Below are 19,607 nucleotides of genomic sequence, written 5' to 3'. Positions count from 1 at the left end.
GAATAACCCGTGAGTAAATTGGAACTGGACTTGAAGAATTTTCCTATTGAATTTGAGACGACCGGGGGTGTGCTAAAAGGAAGTCCGCACCCCCCCCTTGCAGACGAGCTAAAGCAACGACGTAAGAACTAAGCTGGAGAGCCTACCCTGCAAAGGGTGAGTTTTAAAAAGACAGTAACTTCCAAGATTGGGGGGGGGGGGAAGCAAATTTGTGCAGGAGAGTGGAGTTTTGGAGGTTTCTTCTTTCGTAAACAACCCTCCCCCCCCGGGCCCGGGAGCGCCCTATTTTGGAGCCTGTAAGCATAGAATCTGACAGCTGTCAAAGCTGTCAAATATACAGTTTACAGGAAAAAAACTGTTACGCAAGACCCCTCTGGAATAAAAGGTGTTACAATTGAACTTAAATTGTTGAAAACAAAGTAACAAAAAATAAGAAAGAGGATTGTTGGAGAAAACAACGTTAAGTAATCAGATTCCCTCTAGGGGGAACTCTGTGGAATTACAATGGCTGTGGATGGAAAGATACTGGCGGAAATCGAAAGGATGTTCAATTTGGTGGGAACTTTACAAGAGCATATTTCGGAAATGAGTAAACATTTGATGACCTTGACTCCTGAAACAAACAGTTCTGCTGATTGCAAGGAGGATTGGAATGAGAAAGAACCCACAGCTGAACCTGAAATGATAATTAAAGAAAAGGAGACAAAACAAGAGAAAGAGAAAGTAAAGTTGGAAAATACTAACCAGAAGCTGACATCTGTGGAACATAAGCAAGGAGACTATTGGATTGAATCTACTACAAATCTACGAAAGATGCAAAAGACGAAAGTGGAGGCCCTGGAAGTTTATGGAATGCAAGAATTTAAAATAAAGAAATACAATTGGGGCCTCCACATTGACTTTGATTCTGACTACGATTTGAAAGATCCATACCTTGTGGAAATTCTTCAGTAGTTGTACTTAAGAGACTATGGATGGATTGTGATAGAACTCTTTCGAGATTTGATGACCGACACAAAGGATTACCAACAAGACCGGCGGAGAGAGACTGTGAGAGATTGGAGAGCCTCAGATGTGAGGAACCCAGGCTAAAAACTGATATTTTGGACATATATTGAGAAGGGACGCAAATCGGGGATGGGAGGGAGGGAAGGATGTAACTTTAACAACACTCAGGACAATGGAAATTAATTAATATGATCAATATTAAAGACAAAATGGGAAATCGTTGGAAGGGAACTGAGGTCCAACTTAGAACAATTGTTTTCCTTTTTAAAAGGGCTTATTGAGAAGGTTAGGATTTTGAGAAACGACAATTTGCTGATACAACTCTGGGAATAGGGATGCAAGGGAGGGGGTGGGGGGGAGTCAGAGACCAGGGTTATGAAAATAAGTGTTTTTTGAAACTTTATATCTTTTTTGTTTTTTGTTTTTGTGTCTTTTTTGTCTGTTTGTTTTCTCTGTTTGTTTGTCTATAAAAAATGTGAAAACCCAATAAAAATTTTACAAAAAAAAAAAAAAGGAATGTTTGTCCAGCCAGCAGGTAAACTTCCTGTTTCCTTCTGGGCTGGGACAGACTTCCTCTGCATGTGACTAGAGGTGGGAGTGGCCTCACCTGTGCAGGTAACGACAAAAGCACAGGGCAGGATAGCCATCTCTCTCTCTCTCTATGACTACTTTTGTAGAAGAAGCAACATCTGCTTAGCCAAAGATGCTTCCAGCCAAGAGAGGACAAAGGGACTGTCTCCTTATGAGATAGTATCCAGGTGTACGTTACTTTTCTAAGCTAAGTCTGCCTTCTGGGATCCAACTGTGAACAGAATGTGAGTAAACTCTTTTTTATACTTTTATAGAAGACTGTGTCATGTCTTATCTTTTATGGGGGAATAAGGGGAAAATACCGGAACAGTTATTATAGAGGCTTTAGCGAGCCTGAGCAAATGCATCCGCTGTGAGTTTAAAAAAGGGAATGTTACTCTGCTAAAATTGTGAACTTGTTTACACAAGTTGGAAAGGCTATAATTAAACAATAAATTCTCTCTTGCATCCCTGAACATTCCCACACATCACACTTAGGGCTCATACAGACTTGTGCTGGGTTCATAGAATTGTAGAGCTGGAAGGGACCCCAAGGGTCATCCAGTCCAACCCCCTGCAATGCAGGAATCACAAAATTATTGAATTGTAGCATTAGAAAGAGCCTTGAGGATCATCTGGTCCTATTCCCTGCAATGCAGGAATATGCAGCTGCCCCTTATGGGGACTGAACCTGCAACCTTGGCATTATCAGCCCCACACTCTAATCCAGAAGACAGGTTTCCCGCTTGTCCTGTGCTTTCTAGGCATGAGCCTGAATGGTTTTGTGCTTGCGCCACCACTTCCCCCAGGGAAACCAGTTCTTTAGTGATAAATCGGAGCAAATGTCGATCCGGATAAATCCTGATTGACATTTGCTCCAATTCATCAGTATAGATCGGATTTCCATGGGGGAAAGGGTGTGACAAGGGCAAGCCTGGATAAGCCCTAAGTTAGTGGGGCTGAGCTGCTGCTGAAGTTCAGGTGTCCCTGAATTCACCTGTGCTGTAATCCAGGTAGCATTGTAGCATCCTCCCAATTTGTGAGGTCCCTCAAGGCCTTGCTACCTGCACCTCTGCTACTTCCCTCTCATCTGGAATGTTATGAGGCCTTCCTAGGGCAGAGTCAAAGCCCCCTGCACCCCCTCACCCCCCTCATTGGATGTAGCCCTGCATCCTACAAGCACCACCTGAGCCACATGAGTAAAGGACTTAGATATTACAGCTTGTAGCATGGGAACCAGCCACAAGCAAGCAGAGCCAGCTCTGCAAAGGTTAACCTAAAGCAGCTCTCCACAGGATGGGCCCAGCAAGCAATCGGCACTGGTCCAATCTTAAATAATACGTACTGGTTCCCCCACAGTGAAGCATGGGGGAAACCTGCCATTTTTGGCCAGAGAACTGCAAACTGACCTACTTTTTCTGCTATGGACTACAAATGAACATTCTAAAAGGTGTCCAGGAGAGAGAAACATTTAAGACTTCACACAGACCTTTGACCTTACTTGATCCTGGGATGCCAATGATAACGTCAAAAATTTGTATTTCTAGAGCGAGGGCTCAAACACTCTTTGCAAATCAAACAGCAGTGCCGCAGCATTCTGTTGCAACTGGTAAGCGGAATAATGAGCTCAAATGTAACATTTATTTATCTGAAACTTTTTTTTTATCCCATCTTTCACTGGCAAGGTCCCTGAGGCAGCATGATAAAGGCTGCTATCTAGAATACAATCAGATGTCAAATCTTCAGAGGTCACTGGTCCTACGGGCAATTGCTCAACCAATGTACCTAAGCTGGAGCTGATAGATCTATTCTGGTAGTAGCTGCCACTTTAGGGCCAGGTGTCCATAGTCTTCTTTCTCAAGGCTAGGACTGCAAGCTTGCTTAGTTTCTTCAGGAGGGTAATCAAGTAAGGTTGCAAACCTGCACCCAGGTAGGCTATTTGAACCCTAACTGCATAGAGAGAGTCCTATGTGCTGCGCATACAGTTGAACTTGAACAGGTTCTATGAAGACAGTCATGAATTGGCATAGGCTGAGAGGATGGAAGATGGGGAGTAAACACACACACACACATAACTCAATGTGGAAAAGAAGCTATCTCACTGGCTTTGACTGATTCTGAGGTATCTCAGTATGTGTTTGCTCATTCTTTACAATTCATCTTGTGAAACAGCTCCCCTCCCGCAACTGGTCTGTTTGATCTGCCTTCATGGTCTTCACTGTCCCTTGAGCTCTAATCTCCACCATGCTTATGAAGCGCATACACGACATCACAGTTTTCATTCCAAATTGCTTATTATGGAACAACTGCTACCACCTCGTTCTCTATCACAGATGGGGTGCGAGCGAATCAGTGTGTGGCAGGGGAAATGGCCTTGTATCAGGTTGCTGCCAAAGAGAAGCAGAAAGGTACACATCTGAAATATCTGGTGCGATGAGCCGCAGGAGTTTTCCAGAGCACCTACCTTTTGATGAGGGATCACAGGCATCGGAGAATCAATTCTTGGGGTGGCTGTAGGAACTGGAGCAGGACGTTTTGATCTGGAATTAATGCAAAAGAAAAGGTAATTGAGTAGCTGGAATTTCTCCCCATAACTTAAAGATAGCACTGAAAAATACTTCAGAGAATATAATGGTGGTCTTCCCCCCCCCCCGCCCATCCCTGTCCCCCAGATCAGCCTCCCTCCTTCTGGTTTGGTAACAGTAGCATCCACTTCTTCTTTTGGGTCTCTCTCTCTATATAAAAGCTTGTTGCTGACTTTCCATTACACAGAAAGAAACATAACCAGGGTGGGGATACACAGACGTTGGGCCACAGGTAAAGAAGCAGCCTTGGTCCTCTGTGGCAGGAGTCACTGGGAACAAGCTCAGCCCTCAATTAAGACTCAGCCAGATTTCTTTTGTGCTGTTTTTCTAGGCACAGGGCCAGGTTTTAAAAGTCTGTATCTGAGCAGGGGGTTTTTTTTGGGTCCAGGTACTTTCCCCAAGAAAACCGACATTTTACCACTGAATCGGAGCAAACCGCAGCCAGGTTTTTCCACGGATTGCCATTTGCTCCAATTTAGCAGCAAAGCACAGGTTTTTCTGAGGAAAGCACCAGGACAGAAAACACAACATATTGGGACACAGAGCTTTAAAGTGTGGACTTGTACCTGGAAAGTGCAGTACAAAAGTATGTCTGGATGAGCCCTCAGTGATATCCAGTGCTATTTTTCTAGAAAAAGACATGCCAGAACTCCCCATGAACATCTCCCTTGTTCTCTTAGAATGGCAATGGCGCCCACCTGAGAGGTGCTGGAACTCCAGCACCTCTCAGGTGGGCGCCATTGCCATTCTAAAAAAAGCCCTGGTGATATCCCCACTGAAGCATTTGGTTGTCAAAATCTGCCCTCCATTCCTGGCACTGGGTGGCTTTTGTCTTCCTAGTCCTAAAGTAGGTTACAAGGCCTCTTCATGTGCACAGAAACCTGAAATATGCTATGACATACCATGAACACACCTCCTCTGTCATAACAACAGGTATTTGTTGCTCTCACACATAGCACAGTACCTCGAATTGGGGACATGGTCCTTAATTTTTTTATACTCCTGGCTAGGGGTGGGCAGTATATCAACATACACTATGTAGAAGAATGAAAGGTTACTACCCCCTTTCTCTCCCCCCTCCCCTGCTCTCTCTCCCCACCTCTTTCCCCCCAACCTTATACAGCATACAACACAAAAATCTCACATCGAATATAACCGACCCAGAGAAATAACTTTATGATCTGAAAACAGAGATGAAGTTTGTACTATTGTAACCCAAGAAATCCTTAATAAAAACAATACTAAATAAATAAATCACCTGAAACAGACCTGAAGTTCAGATTGCGATAACCGTTTCTCCGGAGGGAGCTTTAAAACAGAGCATTCATGTCCAGCAAGGGGCCATCACTGGGAAGGGCATGCTGGACAAATTGCTGGGAACAGCTGTGAGGGGCTATCCCTACTGTTGCCCGCTCACTCCCTCACTGGGAAGGACCTGCCAGAGAGCGTGGTTGCGATGGCTCCTCCTGCCCACCCCCTCCCTCCCTCCACATCCCAGGACCTTGACATCATGATGTATTGCCATATTGCGATGGTTAGCTTGTGATATATCATGATGTTGAGAACCAGATATTGCCCAGCCCTACTCCTGGCCATGAATTGTTGGAGGAATTTCTACAGAAGCACAACCGTTCCTGTCCTTGGCCCCCCAAGGGACTTCCATGTATATGGGCTTGCACCCAAGCTGCTTGAGTGAAGCAGCACAGCCAGAGGTGTTACAGCAACCTGTGCTCTTCAAAGGCCTTCAAAGCCATGGGCCGCTATGATGACATGTCCCACGCCTGACTGATATGCTGCCATTGTCGCTGTCATTGTTATTCTTGTGGAAGCTCTCTTCTAACATTAGCTTTTAAAGGCATTTCAAGGCACCACGCTAGACACAAAGGCTTTACGGATAATTCTTGTCTTGAGCATCTTCCGCGGTGGCATTTACAACTGAGCATGAAAGCTCACTGCATTAGGCATACAAAGAACTGAAGGGGAGGGCAGCAGAGGTGAAATCCCTCGAGGAAAAATGAAAACATGATTTATGCAGGGGCCATGGTCTCTCAAGGGCTTGTCCCTTCGTTCAGGGACACAGGTTTCCTGGAGCTCATTCTTTCACTGTCAGGGTCAAATCTCAACAAATAAATTCAAGGTTCTTTCCCCCTAAAGTAAAGGAACTGCTATTGAAAGAGGAAAAATATGTAAGGCTGTGAACTGTTTATTGCACAAGCACTAGGGAAAGTTTTCATTAAAGAAGTGCAAGGTTTCAAGCTATGACTCATTCCCTCCTTCCTTAACCCTCTTTTTGGTCTTCTTAATGGGCATTCTAATGTAATTTCAGAAGTTTCTTGTACATGCATTTTTTTATGCTTCCCGTTTCATAGTGGAAGGAGAAATTTGCACCTCTCTCCGTGTAATTTCCAAAGCTGTCATGCATCCAGCCCTCGTGTGATCTCCCCAGGTCACTCCAAACCTTGCCAAGCCTGCTCCACACCCTCCTGGAATATTTTCACCTTGCTGGAATGGGTCATTTAATTATAATGATACCTCTTGCCTACCTGGGCTGAAGATGTATACGTGTACAAAATGTACTGGTTCTGTGTGGTTTAAATGTGGCTTATTATACAAAGGTGAGAGTCATATTCATTGCTCCACCCACTTTCCCCTATGGTGTTCCCCACCAGTGGAATGTGGCCTGGAAAGGCTGTCCAGGAGAGTATTTGACCCTTGATCTGAAAAAATGTTTCTAATCCCTGCACTACAATGAAGTCACTTTCTTCAATCTAGTTAACATACGGGCTGAATATTGCACTTGGTTAGTGACATGCGTGGGTCCTGGGCTACGGGGAAAATAAAGGTGGGGTGTGCATTGCTTTAAACTCTTGAAGAAAGGTACAAGAGCATCAAGGCATACTTCCAGCTTCCCTTTGGTGTGTCACAACAAACGATTTCACAGACAAAACTGAAAAGGTTGCGTCTGTCATCTTGCATTTGTAGCTCCTTGGTGATCCTGGAGCAGAAATGCCATTTTATTCTTCAAGTTAGTGATTTGCATCATGTCATATTGCAACACGACACATAGCCTCCCTACGTTCTCTGGAGCTATACTATTCAAACTATTGGTTTTGCTTATATTTATTCTTGCATGAGAATCTAAGAATACAGCTGCCACGTCCTCAGTGGCAGCCACAGATTCAGTTATGGTGGGCAGCTGGAAATCTCTGAATCTTTTTCTACATCTAGAATAATGCTGTTTTAAAAAAGTTGCTAGCAACCCACAGAGACAAAGAGTGAGAGAAACAAACCTCACTGGGTGTTAGAAAAAACAACTGCCTGCCAAACCACATTTGTGGGCCTCCTCACTGCTCAAATCAAAACGAATACCAGCAATCTGGCACAACACACGTTTAGCATCTACTAATATCACCCTGTTTCTCTGTTGTTTCACCTACATTTCTCATGGTTTCTGATCTGCTGGTAGCTGGTTTCAACCAGGCACATTAGCAAGACAGGTTCTTGATTTTAGCACTATAGACAGCTCCTAGCAAGCAACTCGCTCCAGGGAAAATTGAAAGTGAACTGAGGCCTTACGAGCCTCTGCCTCCAATGTACACTTTCACTTGATTGAAGAATGGAGATTGTTAACAGGTCAACACTCGTCTCTTCTCCCCAACGCCTAGTTTCCCAAGCACAGGGGTTCCACAATGCAACCCCAAGCCCCACCTGAGGTCTGAATAGGTATATCCTAGATGCAGGCCTACAACCTCAATGAGAACTAGGCCTTGGCCTGCATAACAAAGTACCAACTACATGGTGCTCACAAGCTCTGATCCATGCTTCACTCCTTCCTTGATCACTAACCCACAAGCACTCCCCTGGTTCCTCATTCTGAGAGTCCAACTATCTGCTCCTCTTGCTCCTCTTTCCTCCTCTACTTGGCCTGCCTCTCTGGAATTTACCTCAGCTTTCCAGCCAATGATTTCTTCTTACCATTCTGTCAGATCGCTTAGTGCAAGAGTGGGGTGGTGCCTGCAGCCCTTCAGACACCATTGGACTCCATTATCATTAGCCCCAGCCCAGCATGGGCAAGCGTCAAGGATGATAGGAATTGTAGTTTGGCAAGATCTGGCAGGCCACAGCTTCTTATTTCTTTAGAGGCCATGACTCTACCGATAGCAGGTGGGGTGGGGGTAGTGAGTGGAGATTTCCAGAATCACACTCAGTCCAGTTATTCAGGGAAGGGAACAATAACCTAAAATCGTACAGCCTCATTTACAGTGACTAAGCCAGCCTTTTCTCAGCTTTTAGGTCTGGAACTGCATAAAAATCAATGGTCAGGTTACTTACAGCAGTCTCAAACACACCTGTAGTTTCAAAGCAGCCCACTTTCGAAAAATCCTGTTCTTTTCATTTCAAATTCTGATCCCAAATTATATTTTTCAGGTTATTAATGCAGTTCTAATATACAGAAAACAGAAAGGAAAATAATCACATGCTCAGATAGCCACGTGAGAGCTGCACTCCATCTGATTCAAAGGGTTTTTGAATTTTCTCTCCATAAAGAGCCACTCAACAGAATGAGAGTTTCATCTTTTCCCCTTCCTATTCATTTTCTCTGTGCATTGAAAGACAGAATAACCAACATTTGTGCTTCTGGATGAATGAAGCAAATGTTGACAGTTCCAGAGAATTACTTAACTATTTTATAGTGCTGTCATACAACCACACTTTGGTTTCTTTAAGTATTAATGCGAAACCAAAGCCACAATTGCAGTGGCATCTTCGAACAGCTGGAAGCTATCTATCCTGCTAGCCAAATAGCATTCAATGCCCTGTAATGCAATCTGGTTGCCAGATCAATTACACCTTGAAAACAAAACAAAACAAAAGCATCAGCCACTGAATCAAATATCAGTAGATACAAAAGAGAACAGATCAAGTATACTCACCCAAAGCACACTCGCTGCCTATCTACTTAAGAGTACAAATCTCACCTCTGAAGAGGATGAAAACAGTCAGTAAGACCACTTGTATCAAGAAGGTTGTAACATAAGACAAGGGAATCAATTCAGTATTTTTAAAAGTGGTTGCCGAACAAGATCTCCCAAAGAAATATACCAGAAAAATAAGCAGCCTACTTGGAAAATACCACGTAGGCACAAAGAGGTGCAATGGCAGTACAAACCACAGCATTTATAGCTGCATCACTGCGAGTCCTTATATTTCACTTTAAATGTCTCAATCCTGGCCCCTCCTCGCCCAATATAGGTCATTTTAGCCTATGCCTTCATAATTTGCTGCTTATTTTGTCAATTCTCTCAGCTAATCAGCACTAACCATAAGCAGAAGGTAGTCTTGTGGCAGATCTAACCTGTAATAACTCTTTATCATGGCTTTATTCAGTCCGTGTCAAGCCATCAAGTGAGACAGAAGCACCATTAATGCCTGCTGTGACCTTTACAAGGCGAGCACAAAGTAATGTTGCAGAAGGAGATTATCTTCAACAACCCACCCAGGAGATATATACCCCAGACAAATGTGAAGGTTTGTTTTCACATCACCTTCTCCATTGGTATTTTGGGAGTGGGGTTCTGGGTGAGCAATGTACATTCCGCAAGAATCTCTAACCGCGAGTTAGGTTCTTCTGAGTAATAAATACTTCTGTGCCCTTTAAAGACATGGCATTGATTGATGGTCTACTGGGTCTCCGGTGAAGCTAAGAGGGTTTATATGATGCATTTAAAACTGAGCTCTCCTCCACATGCAGCGCAACAACTGACAGTCTCAACTTATGCATGTCTACTCAGAAGTAAATTTTATTGACTCCAAAGGGGGTTGCTCAAAGACAAGCACATACAGGGTTGCCATAGGAATTACAATGCACTCTTAATCTAAGGCAAATTAATACACATCCCTCTCAGCATTTTTACTATATATATCTCCATGGGAAAAACAGCTTGTTAAAAATGGTAAAATAAAAATACGGACATCGCCTAGCCAATGTTAAGCACCTTTAAAACCCATTGATTTCAAGAGGAGATATTGAAGTGCATATTTTAACTTTTCATTTGAAATCAATGAGTCTTAATAGAGCATAACTTTGTCTCTGTTATTCCCACAGGATAGCCTATAATATTACCAACAGACTGCCCCACAATTACAGATTCAGTTTTATGCCAGCGGTTGTCTGGCTGATTAGTATTTGACTACGGGTCTGTCTACAGTTCCCTTGCTTCACATTTTGCTATGGCTTTGGCTCACATAATTTAAATTCAAGTCATTTTCTTTGGTTATCTGCTCATCCAGGAAATTGGTGCACATTTTCTTTTGCATGAAGTCTTCGGGTTATGCTAATAAAACGAGGTCAGCTCTCTGAATATTTGGTTTCATTTAGAGCAAAGTCCTGAAGATAGGTTGCATGCAAAAACATGACCTGGACCTGGTCATCCCTGGGCACAAGTAGGTAGGAATTACTATACTGACCCTGTTCTGGCAATATTTTTTTAAGGCTCTCAGGTGACATGTGCAATAGAAATACTTTCCCCACTCTTTCACACATACAAATCTGTCCCTCTTGAGCTTCACAGGGAGTCACCTTCCCCAAACTGATGGCAATCTCCATTCAGAACATCCCAGAAAAAAACAGCTAATCTTTGCTATCCATTAGGAGACATTTCCCTGGCCACTGTGAGACATTAGTTATTAAACTGCTTAACGCTAGGCTCAGGCCTGCACTTTTAGCACCATGGATAAACATACAGTGGTACCTCGGGTTACATACGCTTCAGGTTACATACGCTTAGGCTTACAGACTCCACTAACCCAGAAATAATACCTTGGGTTAAGAACTTTGCTTCAGGATGAGAACAGAAATCGTGTGGCGGCAGCGGGGTGGCAGCGGAAGGCCCTGTTAGCTAAAATGGTGCTTCAGGTTAAGAACAGTTTCAGGTTAAGAACGGACCTTCGGAATGAATGAATGAATGAATGACCTTCGGAATGAATTAAGTATGTAAGCAGAGGTACCACTGTATTTTACTTTGAAAATATATCTAATGAATCAGACACAGCAGAAGAGGCAAAGCTGGGGATTGAGTCATGTGCTGATCCAGCACTCAACTTCTTGGTGCCTACATTTCCGCCAGCAATTGCAAAGCCAAGTTCACGCTGCAGATGAAGAGCCTGTTGTTGAGATCATTTAAAAAATGCTACATCTGTCTTCACCCTAACTGCATTTGCACACATCAACAGGGACACAGACCAGGGGTGGGCACAAGCACAGGCATTTACTGTATGCACTAGACAACTGCGGTGCCCAAATCACAGCAACCTTGAGCAGGGAAACAATTTGAATCATGCTACCAATGCTTTCTATTACGTCTGCTTCAGATGCTGTCACCACAGATGTTAAATGCCTGATTTATGACTGAATCTGCTGCAAAAGAACATTTGTCTCCCGGCAAACTGCCAAGGCTTTTACAACTGGAATCAATGGTAGTTTAGGAGGAGTGTCTGCACTGGAAATGAGTTATGTTCCTTAGACTGGGAAGATAATACTATATTTGATTTTTTTAAAAGTCTCATAGTTGTTTTTTTCTTACCCTTAATCTACCAGGTTGCAACAGCATAAGAATTCTCCACAAGTTTTTATGAGGTCAGTAAATATTGTATGAAGATCCCCACCACCACCTGCAAATATCTATCACTATCTGCATGTGGTGTAGAAGCTTCAGCTGCAGGTCAGAAAACTCTGGAGCCACTGATGTATATTATAGTTGCTGTAAAGGGAAGCACACGAGACTTGTACTTGAATAATGAAAAATGAAATCATCTGTGGTCAAAGCGAGTTCATCCGTTATCACAATAATGAACACTACAGAGATCATGGATCATTTAAATTTGTACATATGTTGAAAGAGGCACTATTGAGAGCTAAGCAGTGCTTGCCGGACTGCATCACTTCAGACTGTCGGCAGAGGATTCCTAGTTTGAGCGGTCTCCAATCTCATACAGTGGATGCTCGGGTTGCGAATGTGATCCATGCGGGATGCACGTTTGTAACCCGCAGGGTTCGCAACCCGCGTCTGCAAACACGCAGGTTGCGATTTGGCACTTCTGCGCATGTGCAAAGCACGATTTAGCGCTTCTGTGCATGAGCGACTGTCAAAACCAAGAAGAAAGCCATTCCGGTACTTCCGGGTTTTGGCGGTCTATAACGCAAAAAAACGCAACCGGAAGTGGCTGTAACCCGAGGTATGACTGTATTCATATATATCCTGCAGACAATGGAGGAAGGAGGGTCTTCAGCTCTAAGGCTCTAAGGCTCACTTCAAGGCAAGTTTTTGCTCTATAACCAACCCTCAGTACTTGTTTTTATCCCTCTCTTCCATTTTATTTTTTAACTTCTTTTTCCACCAATCGCTCAGAAGGGGCTCAACTCACCCTACTCAGCGCTTCATCTCAACATTCCATAAACTGCTCTTATACCATAAACTGGCTCCTTTCCCCCCTCCTTTACAAATCACCCAAGGTAAGAGATTATCCTTATTGCATACCTATCACAAGCCAGGGCAATGCCAAGTTTCAACCTTTCCCTATAGCAATCAACCTACACCTAGGCAAAACCACTGCAGATAGTCATGCAGAATCACCCATAGGGGTAGGCAGAGAGGGAACTCAATTTGCACTGCTGTTGGGGTGCACTGGTGTCAAAGCCTCACAGTCTCTTCATTAGGTCCTCTTGACCATCATATTGAGGGCACAAGACCCCTGTGAAAACTCAATGCATATTGATGGCCACCTGTCATGCATGCTTCAATTGAGATTCCTGCACTGTAGGGGCTTGGACCCAAAACAGCCTTAAAGAACATGCCTTGTAACACTTGACTCAAACTTATTCCCATTTTAATTTTTAAAAACAAACTTGGCCATCAGTAAAAATAAATAAATGAAACAGCTTATGGTATATAATTTCATCCAACTTGAGATAGTCAATGGGCTCAAGCTAGGGTCACTAAATGTGGATTTGAAAAATACCGTATTTTTCGCTCTATAACACGCACCAGACCATAACACGCACGTAGTTTTTAGAGGAGGAAAACAAGAAAAAAAATATTCTAAATGAAACAGTGGATGTATGATTTTTGTGGTTCATGCTGTGGCCACAGACATGTGATCTGACAGTGAGTTTAGAGTAGCCCAATGCAAAAATCCTGAGGATCCATGTGGATCCATGCTTTGTAACCACGTTTTTGCACCACTGCGACCCTAGGCAACAGTGGGTGCGTGATTTTTTTGGTGCAGGCTGTAGCCATGGACATGCTATGTTATCTGATGGTGAATTTGGGGTGACCCAATGCAAAGATCCTGTGGGTCCATGCTTTGTAACCACGTTTTTGCACCATTGCAGCCCCAGGCAACAGTGGGTGTGTGCTTTTTTTGGTACAGACTGTAGCCATGGACATGTATTAGGCTTTTAATGAAGGGGAGAGGAGAGATGCTGTAATCCTCCTGGCTCAGGAGATTCTGATTTACCAGCCGCGTGAAGAAAGTATAGATTAAGATATTTGATATACAGCATATAAATCCAGAGATTTCCATGTCTCACTCTGCAATCCAGCCTGCTGTTACTTACGAGCAGGGAAGCAGGGTTTCTCTTCCAAACAAGAGAATACTGTCTCCCTCCAGCAGTACATTGCTTGGAGAAGCTGTAATTTGGAGGGGGCCTGGGGGCAGGGCTCTCTGCTTTTGGAAAAGAAATGAGAAACCTGCCATTGTAAAGCAAAAGTCGTTCCCCCACCACCACCACCCAAGCCAGCCCTCTCTCTCTCTCTCTCCCACCTGCATGCTTTTCGGCTGCCTGCGAGTCCCTAGAGCACGGAGAGGAGGAGGTGGTGGGCTGGAGCCTGCACGGAGTGTGACTAGGGAAGATTAGAAGGAAGGACGCGATCATTTCCTTAACCCTCTGCTTGCCAGGAGGGCAGGGGATTCCCTGCTCTTTGTTGAGTTTGAGCAAACACAGCAACAGAAGCGGGCGGGCAGTAAGACCCTGAGGCAGAATGCAGGAAAGCTTCTGCCTTCCCTCTTCCGCCCGCCCGCCCCGATCTTATTTTTGCCTATTTTTTCCCTGCGCTCCGGCGAGTCAGCTCCAGGGACCACACATTCGCTCAATAACACGCACAGACATTTCACCTTACTTTTTAGGAGAAAAAATCTGCGTGTTATAGAGTGAAATTTACGGTACTTGCTTCTGGGCTTGAACCAAAGAGGGGAAGAAGACAGGGCAGGGCCTAGGAGGTAGAGCTGCTACCTTAGCAGAATCGTGAAGGGCAGTGATTGAACTTGGTAGGTTGAGGTGGAACAATTTGCCACAATATCAGGATGCAACAACAAGTTCAGAACAAGTGGGAAAACAACACACCTCTAGTTTTGAAATGTTTAAGTCCAGTGATATACAGCTGGTAATTCTGCACAGAATTCGACTTTGCTAACAACATGCAAAATAAAATGGCATCTGACACATATATGGGATTTTAATCTTGATTATAAAGCAACTTGAGCTTAATTCACACAGGGAGGCAGTGGGGCAGTGGCTGCCTGAAAATGCATCCACGTAGAGCAGCATAAGCAAGTCTCATGTGGAAGCGCCAGTTACAGAGCTTGAGCCCAGTGGCTACCCAGCACATGCCCCAGGTACTCCTGTGGGGTGATTGTTCTCTTTGAATCAGACCTACAGCCAGGCCTACACAGCAAAACATTTGGAATTTCCATCAGATTCCATCATCAAAAGTGGCTCGGCAAGCTGCTTTAGATGCTGCTACCTTAAGAACAGGATGTGCAAGTTCATAATGTTTTCTGTCCCCAGCCCAACAACATCACATCCAAAATGCAGCCTTTGAATTATTTTCTACTCTGGTGTGTATGTGTGCATGCACATGCAATACAAAATTGGCTGATAACGCCAAGGTTGCAGGTTCGATCCCCATATGGGAAAGCTGCATATTCCTGGCTTGCAGGGGGTTGGACAAGATGATCCTCAGGATCCCTTCCAACTCTGCAGTTCTACGATTCTAAAAAAGGTAGGTTTAAAGGCTGCATTTACGTTATGTGTTTGCACAGGAATAGGAATCATGAGGAACCAGGACACCCTGCTTCTACACTACAACACAATGCCCACAGCAACACTCTTAAGGTGGTGCCTTTTAGCCATCTCCCCACAATGATAGTAACTTATCTCCTCATACTTTTGAAGAGTAAGAGACAGGTTGTAGCTGGCTGATTTTATCTTGTTCTGGGCCTCTAGGTGGGTCATGCCATCTGTGTTGACTCCATCAATTGCTACCACCAAGTCCCCCTGGTTCATCTGGGACTGAGCTGCCTTGCTGCCTGGCGTAATCTGCAGGAGGAAAAGAATGAGAGAGATAAACAAAGGCCGTCAAGACAGAGCACAATTCATCTACATATATGCTTGCATCTACTGACCCATGTGCTCACAGTCACCTACAGCTGACAATTCAAAGTCAAATCAAACTGATATCAGAGGGATGCACTGGATTTCCCTGCTCTATCCAACATCATTTCCAGAAATCTGCACACTGCAGTGAAGATCTACTTCTCAGCCCCACTCATCTAAATTCCTGCTAACAAAGGTGTTTTGGGGAATGAAACATACCTAGGTATTAAGTTAGCTGTTCTGCAGAGAGATAGCACGCAACAAACATTGCACAAACTCTTTTCACAAGATCCTTTCCTTGCTCCTTGGCACAGGGATTAAGTTCAATCCTAAAGGTCTTGTTTACACTAACAGGTAACAGGTTTAAATAGATGCATCACTGTTTGAAATAAGATGAGTATTAGCTCATCTCTAGTGCATTTTGAAATTTACAAACAAAAACAAGGTCATTTCCATTTATTCCCAAAGGTGACTGAAAACAGCACAAAAGGGCTATTTATCTGAACTTGTTTCAATTTATCTCTCTCTCTCTGACAGAAGATGTTCCTTCATGTATAAGGGCTACTGTCTGTGAATTGGACCTTTGTTCATTCTGAATGGTAGCTTCCATCCATTCACTAGCATTTGTTCAGGATAACTTATAGGGAGATTATGCCCATTTTGGGATATTTATAGAAGAATACTGCCATATACTGCTCAGCTTCTCACAACCAAGGGTTATTTCAGATACACAGGAAGCATAATGTTAGTCTTTGAGCATATGCAGTTAAGTATTATTAAGTTCCCTCTCTGACAACTAGGGTCACAAAGGAAGGTTTCCAGCCCCCATCTGCTCCTCCTCCTCCCTCCTCCTCCTCTTCAGTCTGGGGCTGCCAAACCATGACAGATCTTGACAGAGCTGAGGGACTCATGACCTTGTCCCCTGATTCAATAAGCACCTCAACCGCCCCCCACCATTTTGTATCTCAACAGCTTCCCCCCAAGACTATGTTTGTTTATTTCATTTATTTAAGAGACCCTTAGACCAGGGGGAGGGAACTGTCTTCCAAAATGGGTTACAACCATTTCCAACACATATCCCATAAGAAACAGACTTTAAACATTTAAAGTATCCATAGCCATGCAGAAAAATGCAAACCAATTGACCTTAATACAAAAAGCAACCACCACACAGCCTAATACAGAGCCTAATTAGTCCCCAAAGGCAGAGTTACTTTAGATACGAATTAATAATGATAATGCAAGTCTTTAAGGTCCATTTGGAAATAATGAGGGCAGGGACTTGCCTGATACCACATGGAACTGAATCACTAGCCAAGGAGCCAGATGCGGTTCCTACCTACCTTGAATGCACCAGGTAGGAGGCCAAGGAATGGAGGAGGGCCCATTTTCTGGCTAGAGCATTGGCCCTTTAAGGACTCTAGTTCTCAAAAGCAGGTAGAACCTAGGAGAGGTTGACTGGACATAAGAGGCTCCAACTCTCACTCAGAGCTCTCCATGGTGCTGCAACCCCCTGATATGTCAATAAGTCTTGCTTTGTAGGGTCCTCTACAAAACCAGACCAGGACACCACCCAAGGGTTCAGGCAGAAGACTCTTTAAGTCCAATTTCTGGGCCCTGTGAGAGTACTGCCCTCAGCTGCTGGCTCCTGTATGTGCAAGGCAGAGGCAAATGGTGATGAGAAGCCTAAAGGAAGGGTTCTGCCACAGAGGAAGGGGCTACAGAGCCCTTTGCCTGTGCCTCTGTTTTGTGCAGAGGACTAACAGGCAGAGCAAGCACTGCTGTGATTCAGCCCTTGTTCAGTTCAATACATGCCTCTTGGTAAAAACAAAAACTATATCTACAAAAAGTTTATATTAACGAATGCAAAGTCTGCGATGAAAACAAAAAGAAGCAAGGGTTTGAGCCTGGCTAAAATGAGCTCTTTAAAAGAAAGGAAGACATCTTTAGCCGTCACCTCTATAAGACTATACATTTCCCCCATCTTGAAACATAGATGCCCATCTTGTCATAAAAATGTTAACTACTCTGTTCTGCTGACATATCTGCATTCAGGAAAGCTGACTCCTAGTGCTTCACACCTGCTTGTACTTATCAAGAGTGGAGATTCATTGCTGAGCCCTGACTCCCTTGCTGAAAAAAGCCAAAAGACGGCCTAAATTTGGAATTCCTGCTCAGCACATCAGCCTCGCCCCCTTCTTTCTTTAACATCACCCCATGAACTCACAATGAATCAAACACTCCCAGAAATATATATTGTAAACTAGACTTCTTTCTGTTTCCCTAATTTTTGCAATGTTTGTGTGCAGGTGACGCCAGACAAATACACCCCCTTGTGAAATTGAGGTGGGAAGAACCCTGTAGGAAGGCTGTTCCCTTTTGGACATGCTAAACTAGAAGGAGAACTGGTTCATTTTTAAAAGGAACTTTCCAATCTCTGGTGGGAGTGAGGGTGAAGAGGAATCAGGGCGTCGATCCCATAAAGCAATGCTGAAGCTCCCTAGGAGCCCTGGACAAACTGCTCTGAGATTCACCAGCATGTATCTGTATAATAAAGGACCTTGCTTAAATTCAATCTTGCTCCCCGGGGAAATGCGATGACTTCTCAGTACTCCGATAGCAGTGATAAGAGCTGTACAACAAAGCTGGATAGAAAAGCAAACCTGCAGAGCTCTTGAAAGAGGATGATCTTTAACCAAGGTTTGTGAGTCCAAAAGGACTGCCTCCTCTCAAGGGCTGAAGTACAGCTGCTAAAATTAGATGCTAATTGGCCTGCACAATCTTACTTCCAAGAAAGCTAAAAGCATGCAATTGGGACCAGTGCAGGGGACACTCCGTTATCAAAAGCCAGCGACGTTTCAGTACACCGTGACAGATAAGGTGAAGCCAGCTCTGAAGTGTCAGGGAACATGAGGGAACTATCTTGTTCCAAACTAGGAGCAAGGAACGAATTGAAGTGCCTGTGCCTGCTTACACAAGGAGCTTGTGCACTGCAGCTGACCACAGGTCAAGAGGGCCCAGAACTGGTTCTTGGGACTGGCCACCTCTGCCGCATCTAAATGCTGCCAAATTCCCTTAAATGGGTGGAACAAAATATCACGAGGCACAGCTTTTGCTGGGCTGCACCATTTCAGACTGCAGGAGAGGGTTGATGTCTTTAAATGGTCACCTGAATCAAAACATTTTTGAGAATATACTGAACTGGCAGGCAACAAATAGGAATTCTCATAAACGGTCGGGTACACAGTGCTAAATATCACTGAACGTTGCCTGCGAAATCAGTCAAATATTAAATACTGCTACATAGCAACAAGCACTGCTTTCACAGAGAAATATCGAATACCAGCACAGCCATAACCAGGGCTAGGGGAAATCAGCTTGACCCTTTCCATCAGCCAGTGAAGGAGAAGCTGTATGTTTTAGACTTCTATCACCATTCCTTTTCCATTTTGTATCATGTGTGTGGGCAAGGAATTACCTTTCAATATCTATACAAGGTTTAAAATTTTCTATCGGAAGCAACAATGTCCTTTAGTGGGTTGGGATCTCTACTGCTCATCTGTTGTGTGTGGTTATTATTGGCTGTGTTTGTTGTAGCGGATTTTAGTGTTTACATTACATTTGTAAGCAACTTGGCATCATTTTTATAAGGAAAGCAGCTAATAAATATCAGTAATATTAGCAAGACACAATCCATTGGCTTTTGAGGCAGATGGACGCCAACAAGCATAATAAGAATGATTATTATTGCCAAATATCAAATACTGAACTCAAGGAACATTAGAGGTCAGATGCCGATATAAAGTATTCATTGAACAATGAATGCAATGCAATGCTGTGAATATTCCACATAAAAATTAGCAAAGTTTGAGCAAATTTATTTGAAACCTGATCATACAATCGATCTACCTCAGGCTGTGGTTAGGGGGTCACCTGTGTCATCCTGCCCAACGGAGGATATCAGCACACATTTGGCCCAGACGTGTAGCAACACATCTCTTTTAGTGCGG

General features: G+C 43.8%; 1 protein-coding gene across 14 annotated transcripts in view; it reads right to left on the bottom strand.

Annotated features, from left to right (window-relative positions):
- LDB3 (LIM domain binding 3) overlaps positions 1–19,607 on the bottom strand; it is a 155,936-nt gene that overhangs the window by 74,403 nt on the left and 61,926 nt on the right. For all 14 annotated transcript variants that reach the window (XM_082222374.1, XM_082222380.1, XM_082222381.1 and 11 more), the window contains 2 exons: positions 15,389–15,540; positions 4,043–4,118 (listed from right to left, as the gene is read on the bottom strand). In XM_082222374.1, coding sequence (XP_082078500.1) covers positions 4,043–4,118; positions 15,389–15,540 — 228 coding nt within the window. The remainder of the gene's footprint in view (positions 1–4,042; positions 4,119–15,388; positions 15,541–19,607) is intronic.

The sequence above is a fragment of the Podarcis vaucheri genome, assembly GCF_965113315.1.
Source record: "Podarcis vaucheri genome assembly, chromosome: 5".
NCBI lineage: Eukaryota > Metazoa > Chordata > Lepidosauria > Squamata > Lacertidae > Podarcis > Podarcis vaucheri.
Note: the sequence above shows the minus strand (reverse complement) of the source record. Positions and strands in the feature narration are given on the sequence as shown.